This window comes from Condylura cristata, unplaced genomic scaffold (genome assembly GCF_000260355.1).
Source record: "Condylura cristata isolate star-nosed mole 26May11 unplaced genomic scaffold, ConCri1.0 scaffold00008, whole genome shotgun sequence".
Classification (NCBI taxonomy): Eukaryota; Metazoa; Chordata; class Mammalia; order Eulipotyphla; family Talpidae; genus Condylura; species Condylura cristata.
In genome coordinates this window covers 13,328,393-13,336,166 of record NW_004567109.1, presented here as the reverse complement: position 1 = coordinate 13,336,166, position 7,774 = coordinate 13,328,393, and the positions used below count along the sequence as shown (strand labels likewise).

At 38.8% G+C, this 7,774-nt stretch overlaps 1 protein-coding gene across 1 annotated transcript in view; it reads left to right on the top strand.

Moving 5' to 3' along the window:
• EYA3 (EYA transcriptional coactivator and phosphatase 3) overlaps positions 1 to 7,774 on the top strand; it is an 86,581-nt gene that overhangs the window by 73,630 nt on the left and 5,177 nt on the right. The window contains exons 14-17 of the mRNA XM_004679405.2: positions 530 to 690; positions 1,837 to 1,951; positions 2,921 to 3,042; positions 7,033 to 7,133. Of these exons, the coding sequence (XP_004679462.2) occupies positions 530 to 690; positions 1,837 to 1,951; positions 2,921 to 3,042; positions 7,033 to 7,133 (499 nt within the window). The remainder of the gene's footprint in view (positions 1 to 529; positions 691 to 1,836; positions 1,952 to 2,920; positions 3,043 to 7,032; positions 7,134 to 7,774) is intronic.

Here is a 7,774-nt window from a genome sequence, read left to right as displayed (position 1 = left end):
TTGTTGTTGTTGTTGTTGTTAATTAATTTCTCCCCAGGTCCTTTATATTCCTGCTATAAGTGAAACCATCCAGTATTTTTCCTTTTCTTTCTGGCTTATTTCACTAAGCAAGATGTGTGAGGGCATATTTTTAAGCAAACACGTTGACCCATGACCTTAAATAAAGCAGTCAGCAGGTCACAGAGGGAGAATATTCCAGTTATCTTACTACTAGTAGTATTTTAGTTATTTCTTTCCATTATTTTTTCATGAAATCATAGCCTCTCTCTAGTCAATCCCTGGGGGAAACTGGTGCTTGAATTGTTCTCACCTCTTTTTCCTGCCCTCTCCATCCTTTCTTTGATGGCAGTGCCAGTGAGATGGGAGACTAATGATGGCTCAACTCTGACCTTGCAGATTTAAGGAAAACATACTAGAAGTTTTTAGCCTTGAAATCAAATACCAGGAATAGGGAGGAGAATCACAAGTGGCATTTGGCCAAAACCCCCATGCAGTATAGATTTTCATTATTATCATCCTCTCTTTGCAGCAACTACAGTTTCTCAACAGATGGTTTCAGTGGCTCAGGAGGCAGTGGCAGCCACGGTTCCTCTGTCGGTGTCCAGGGAGGTGTGGACTGGATGAGGAAACTGGCTTTCCGCTACCGAAAAGTGAGAGAAATCTATGATAAGCATAAAAGCAACGTGGGCGGTAAGTGTGGCATCCAGCCGGTCTAACGCTCTGTTTCTGTTGCCTTCTAGCTCCCCTCTAGTTTCCTTCTCCAGGGAGGCTTTACACTCTCCTGGCAGCTGCTCATGAATTTGTGCTACAGTAATATTGTAACATTTTTTAAAAACAGAGATTTGAAGCTCAACATTTCTCATAGATTTCTCTTAGCATAACTTTGCAAAGACCTGTTGTTATTTTTAAACAGTAGATTATGTTTTGACTTGTGCTTGTTCTGGAGTAACAGCTACTATCCAGACTATTTTAGAGGGTATCATATTTGTATAAACCCATGAAGACAAGTCAGAACTAGGTGAATAGTAGACATAAAACTAGGTCCAAGATTATAGATGAGCAGTGTCCATGTGTTTACAACTTGAAGGACCATGGGAATTCTTTCTGCCCAGAAATAATTTCAAATGTTAGAGAACACTGTGTCTCAAATACTATTATTTAGAAATAATTCATTGACCATAGATTGTTCAAATTGAGAGCTAATCTTGAGAGTTGAGAAAATTGATGAGTCTGTCGTGAAGGTCGTGACATAGCAAGTTGCTTACCATACTGTAGCTGGAATCCACATTTCCTAACTCTCTTCCCAGAGCAGTTATGAGAAATATTTAACACTGTGAAGTAATCACTCTTAAAAATATATACTTCACTGTTGCATGAAGTTTCAGGGTTCCATAGACTGTCTAGAGTTACATTACCCAGGTCAGTAGAGCCTGCCAACCATGCCACACTACCTTACACTGCGGTGCAAAAAGTAAGAATAATGGGCCTCAGGGCCTTGGGATCAAGTTAACTTTTCAGCTTCCTTCCTTTTAATTGCTGTTTTCATGATTCAAAGTCAGTACTTTTTATTTTGCAATTCTAAGTCTTTGCTTTTCCTCTTTTGTCAACATTGGCTTATCCTGTGTTGGTTTTCTTGTACACCCTAAGTGTCTGATTCTTTTTGAATCAGGCCCGGTGAGTGCCTGAAATTGGGTTCCTGAAGAAAATGATAATAATAATCCTCTGTGTAAAATTTCATTGACTCACACTACTTCTGAATTGAATTTAGAAGTCTCTTCTTCATTGTCAGCAGGGTAGGTTGTTAAATGATAAATGTGTCTGTTTTTATTCTCAAAGGTCTTCTCAGTCCCCAGAGAAAGGAAGCACTGCAGCGACTTAGAGCAGAAATTGAAGTTTTGACAGATTCCTGGCTAGGAACTGCATTAAAGTCCTTACTTCTCATCCAGTCCAGGTGTGAAAATGGTTCTTTATGGTCTCAGCCTCTTGGAAACATACACTTTCCTACCCTAATCAAGGATACTCCAATCCCCAAAAAGGATTTGAAATAGGGGTTTAAATGATACTGGGAACTGCTTACGTTAGGTGGGAAGAAAGGTCATTTCACACTAACAGCACACCTTAAGAGTTTTCAGAGAACATTTGTAGATGAAATCTTCCCCCCCTCCCCCCTTACTTTTGCTCTGAGAATTAAAACTCAGTAACTCATAACTTCAACCCAGCAAATGGATTGGTGACAACAAGGAAGGCATCTGTAGGAGACACATACACACACCTAAGTACAGGAACCTCCAAGAAGGACTGTACCAAAGCCCAGTCAGAAAGGAAGGAGAGGCAGAAGGAAAAGGGCATCTTAAGGAAATCTCAGCTTAAAGCTTAGCCTGAGAAATAAGTGCAGCACCTCTATACCAGTATCTTTATTGCTGCCTCCCAGAAAAGCAGGAATTCCAGCTCCAAACCTTGGTAGAAAATTAGTAAAACTGACACCGTGGAGTAAATGCTTAGTGAAGGTAAAGGACGTGTGAAGTTTATGTTGCCATTGTATAAAGACTTAGGATTTGACTTAAATCATGTCTCACTTGTGGACTGAGTTGTACTCTGATGAAATAGCACTGTAACAGAAAAATCTTTGTTGTGTATTTTCCAAAGTGTGGTAGCAGTAACATGGGTCACTGGTATTTGCAACCAGTACAACAGGTTAGAATGGTCAGAACTAAGGTAGGAATTACATTGCTAATCCATGTCGACTGTAGAATCCATGTTTAATATGACAGATAAATAAACCTGAGACAATTAGAACATTGTCACTGAACAAATACAGTACCAGGCTCTTTGAGGGTAATTTTTAATACATCTACAGAGTCGACTCAGTTAAATTTATTAGTTTAGTTTTGTTTTCACCTTTTTCTTTTCTCCTTTCTAGAAAGAATTGTGTGAATGTTCTGATCACTACCACCCAGCTGGTTCCAGCCCTGGCCAAGGTCCTTCTATATGGACTAGGAGAAATATTTCCTATTGAAAACATCTATAGTGCTACCAAAATTGGTATGGCTTCTATTCTAATCACTGAGCTTACAGGAAATCTCCCTGCTTAAGATACACTTATTATTTACCAGCCTATGTGAGAAACACTTATCTATATGTTATTTATGAGGCTGTTCAAATATAACAGTGGTGTAGCTGATCCAAGGCTTCACAGATAGTAAGTTAAATAAACAGGATTCAAATCCAGGTTTGTCAGACTTAAGGTTTATCGTGTTCTCTTTTATAATATTTAAACATAATATCTTAGTTTAGAAATCTGTTCTTGGAGATTTCATTCTCTTTCACAGAGCAGGCACAACAGTGCAATATGATAGAAAAAGCACTAGATTAAAAATCAGGAGCTAAACTGTATACTTGAAAATGGTTAAAAATTTCTTCATATCCATTAGGATAGGTACTGTGGGAAAAGGAAAATAAACGTTCAGCAAAGACATAAAGACACTGGAGCCCTGGTCCGATGTTGGGGCAAGGGTAGTAAAATGGTGAAACTAGCGTGTGATCCAGCTGTCCTACCTCTGGGAAAAATGCAAAAGAGTGGAGGCAGAATGTCAAAGAAGTATCTGGACACCATATTTATAATAGCCTTATTCACAATACCCGGGAAGTGGAAGAAATCTTAACTGTCCATTGAATGGACAGATAACCAGTGTGGTAGATCCATATAGTGGGGTAGTATTCAGCCTTCAAAGGAAAGAAAATCCTATTATGTGCCACCAGCATTTGGATGTCTTTAAGTCATGAGCCAGTCAATTCAAAAAGATATATACTGTCTTTCCAGCTATTTAAGGTACCTGCAATGTTCATATTCATAGAAATGGAAAGTAGGATGGAGGTCCCCACAAGCTTGAGGAAGGGGAAATAGGAAGTTGTTAAATTGGGTATAAATTTCAGTTTTGCAAAATCAAAAAGTTCTGGAGCTTTATTGCACAACAATGTGAGTGTACTGAACTCTGCTGAACTCTACATGTAAATATGGCAAGAATAATACATTTATTTTACTTGACTTTTACCACAGAACATTAAAATTTTCCTTTATCTACCATTTATAAAACCTGAAATATTTACTGTCCGTTTTCATGAAGCCCATTCTTGAGTGATTCTTTTGTGTACAAGGACAAAAGAATTTTGTTTTTCATGCTACTTTGTTTATAATTGGAAATAGCCTGTGAACCTGTCCATGAACAGAAAATAGATATATAGATAAATAGATAAATAGATATATTCAAACAATGGCAGCTATATAGCAAATTAAAAGTGGGTGAGTTAAAAATACATGTGTATATATATATATAAGGATTGTTATGAAAAACAATGTTGAACACCCAAAAAATAGCACATTACAGATAAAGATATACAGTATATAACATTTGTATAAAGGTTCAGAATATTCACAGCAGTATATTGTTTATGAAATAGGCTCACGGAGAGAATGGCACTAGGGAGGGGTATATTGGAAACTTCAGATAAATCTGGAATGTCATTTTTTATTAATAGCAACTATGAATTATTAAGACTTGGTAGATATGTAGGCATTTCTTTTCTTATTTGGTATGGTTGAATTGTTTAATTTGCAGGGAATTTAAGAATTGGGAAGAATGTATCTGAAAGCCCCCTTCGTATTTTATTACTGCTGCTGCTGTTGTACTACGTGTTTTGTAGGAATCCAGGCCCCTGAAAGGTAGATTTTCTCTTCTGTTTGTTAGATTGAGTCCTGGTACCCAAAGGTTTATCAAACTAATGGAAGTGATTTTCTTCACTCTGGCAGTGTTTATTTGGTGATCTTGTGCAGTCTCTCGTCCAGAGCTAAGTAGACGTGGCATAGGCTCCACGGCGCCCCTGCCACAGCGGGAGGCTTGACGTGTTCCTTGTAGAACTCTGACCTGCCAGCAAGGAGAAGAAATAGTCGTTCAATTCCGTGGCTCTCTTGAGGACTATTCTGTGATGTTGGACATTGAAGGAAATTCTCAAAATCATTTTTGAAAGTGTCAGAAGTGTTTTTGATAGGGGAAGGCCAGATATCTAATACTTTCTAAAGGCTAGCTGGTCTTGCAGTTACAGATTGTTTGACTTTGAGTAAGCTAACTTGTATTGGCCTTTTCCTCCCAAGCAGGAAAGCTCATCCTCAAGATTGTTTTAATGTGTAAAATGGAGGGAAAATATTTGCCATCTCTGTAGGAGTAAATTTTTCATGTACTTTCAGCTGTTAGTAACTCTCAGACTCTTGATACTTTTAGAAAAGACATTCCTAAGTGTATTTCATCCTCTATCACTGTGTGCCTGGACCATGAAAAATCGCTATCCATGTCCTCTCAATAAAAGATATTTCTCTGTTGGGTCTTAGGAGAAAAGAATGACTTAAAAGATTGGTGTTTTTGTTTTTGTTTTTTTCTGTTGACTTGGTAAATAAGATTGCTTCTGACAGAGGTTGGCTAGGTTTTAGGGATGTAATGGTTGGAATGGAATTAGGTAAAGAACTCTTTAACACTTTGAACATAATAAGAATTCATTATTAGAGATAATGTTTGGATTGGGGCTTGAAACATGAGCAATTATCCACTGAATCATTTGTAAGGTTTATGTGCATTTACTTAACAGATGTTGATTGAATGCCTGATATGAGTGTAAGGTGTGACTGAGCTATTTCACATGCACTGAAGCCAAGTTTTAGTAAGCCAGAGGCTGAAGCCCAAAGTGACCTAGAGTCTGGTCCAGATGACTAGTCGCCCTGGTTTGAGGTACCACATGGGTTGGGAATGACAAGTGGTAATTGCCCAATGTCCCACACAGGATTTCTGAGAATGAGTGTCAGTTTCTTGTCAGTCACATTAGATTTGGATATTGTGATAGCAATATAGTTTTCCAGCAGATGGCAGCCAAGTGTCTTGAGGAAGAGCCACCTTTTTCTTATTCACTCAGGAACCTGGTGCTATGTCACTGGATCTGGAAAGAAGAAAGGATGAGAAGGTTAATGGAGCAGGATGAAGAAGGAAGCAAAGTTAGGACCTTGCTTAACTGAAGAAGGTGGCAGAAACAGGGAAATAAAGTATAAAAGTTAGTGAAAAAAAGGCAAGGGAAATAATTTTCTTTTTATTTATGTGAATATCTTTTCCACAGCAGTATCATCTGTACATTCTTTAGATGTTGGTTTCAGGTGGGATTTGAATTTTTTGATATAACAACGTTTCGCAGAACTATCTGCAGTGAATTTAAATCACCCATTTCCCGAGGCCTGTTTGACTGATAAGAACAGTTTCAGGTACAGTAAACAATGGTTACAGTAAAGTAGGGAGAAGGTTCCAGACGTGGCCGTATCATTGGCACTCTAGGACTCCTCTCCTGAAAAGGTTCAGGTCTAGGACTGGCTCTGGAAAATTTGTTATTATTTACAAAAAAATAAAGATCTTTGTTTCCTCTTCTCTTTCCTACACTAAAACAATTTCCTCTCAAAAATCGTCCTTTTATGAGGGTGTACTGGCCTGAACCTAAACTTGGGGTCACAAGCCCAAAGTCTACTAGCTAGCTTAGTTGTGGTCTGGGCAAGTCACTAATACTTTGGGTCCCATTTTATCTATAAAATGAGGAATATTACCCATCTCACTGGGTAATTTTGAGAATTAAAGGAAAGGATTACTTGACAACTACTTTGTAAGCTGTAAATACAGGAAAGGTGGGAAGGAAGGTGGTGGTCCCGTGCTCACACTGCCTACGCCCCTTCACCCCTCATCTATGGAAATTCTTCACACTAAGATCTTAGGGACTTCACCCTTGGCATGAAGGTTGAAATAAGACCTGGAAAGTCTGTTGGTGTTTTAATGGCACAACTTCAGTCTGGTAGAGGGCCCGTTGGATCTCTAGGTGCACCCCTGTACCCCACAAAGATACTATATGGGCTGCCACTTACTTTGTCCAAAAAAGTGGACCCTTTTCTTTGGTGTTAGGGGGAAAAGATAGGGAGGAATGTCCTGATAGTCCTTGCCTTTTTCTTACCAGGTAAGGAGAGCTGCTTCGAGAGAATTGTGTCGAGGTTTGGAAAGAAAGTGACATATGTAGTGATTGGAGACGGACGCGATGAAGAAATTGCAGCCAAACAGGTAACCATGGTGAAGAACACTTTGTGGGGAGGGCATCAGGGCTTAGAAAAAAATGGTAAACTCAAAATTCCTAGCTATCTGTTGGGTGTTTAGAGTATTTCTCCTTCCTTCTCTTCCTCCCATTTTTCCTTAAAGAAAGAGGAAGGTTTTGTTTTTTGGTTTTGGTTTTTTTTCCCTGAAATGGAGTTTTTCCTGTAAGCTACTTCGCTCTTCTCTCCCTCCACCTGACATTCAAACATCTTAAAGTCTTTGAGCCTGCCTCTGGGACTTTTTCCAGTCATTAAACCTGACATGGCCCTGTCTTCTGTCTTTAGTATGCAAGGACAGTGCTTTCTCAAGAGCACTTAACTCCAAAAAAGGCCAGTCATGCTGACTTTTCCAGATTCTTGAGACAAAGTTCTTCCTGCTTCTAAGCTCTGGAAAGATAGCCCTGATGTTTATCTCTTCACTGTGCAGGAACCCAACTAGTTATCCCTTCACAGTACAAGAACAGTAAATGAAAGTGTCTTCTTGGCTATGGAGCCTCAAACCAGATGGCTCAGATCTCATTCATTTATTAGCGCTGAACTTTTATCCTCTGAATTTCCTTATCTGTAAGGTCAATCTACAGAAGCTCTTTCCCCTCTTTTTTTTTTTTTTTT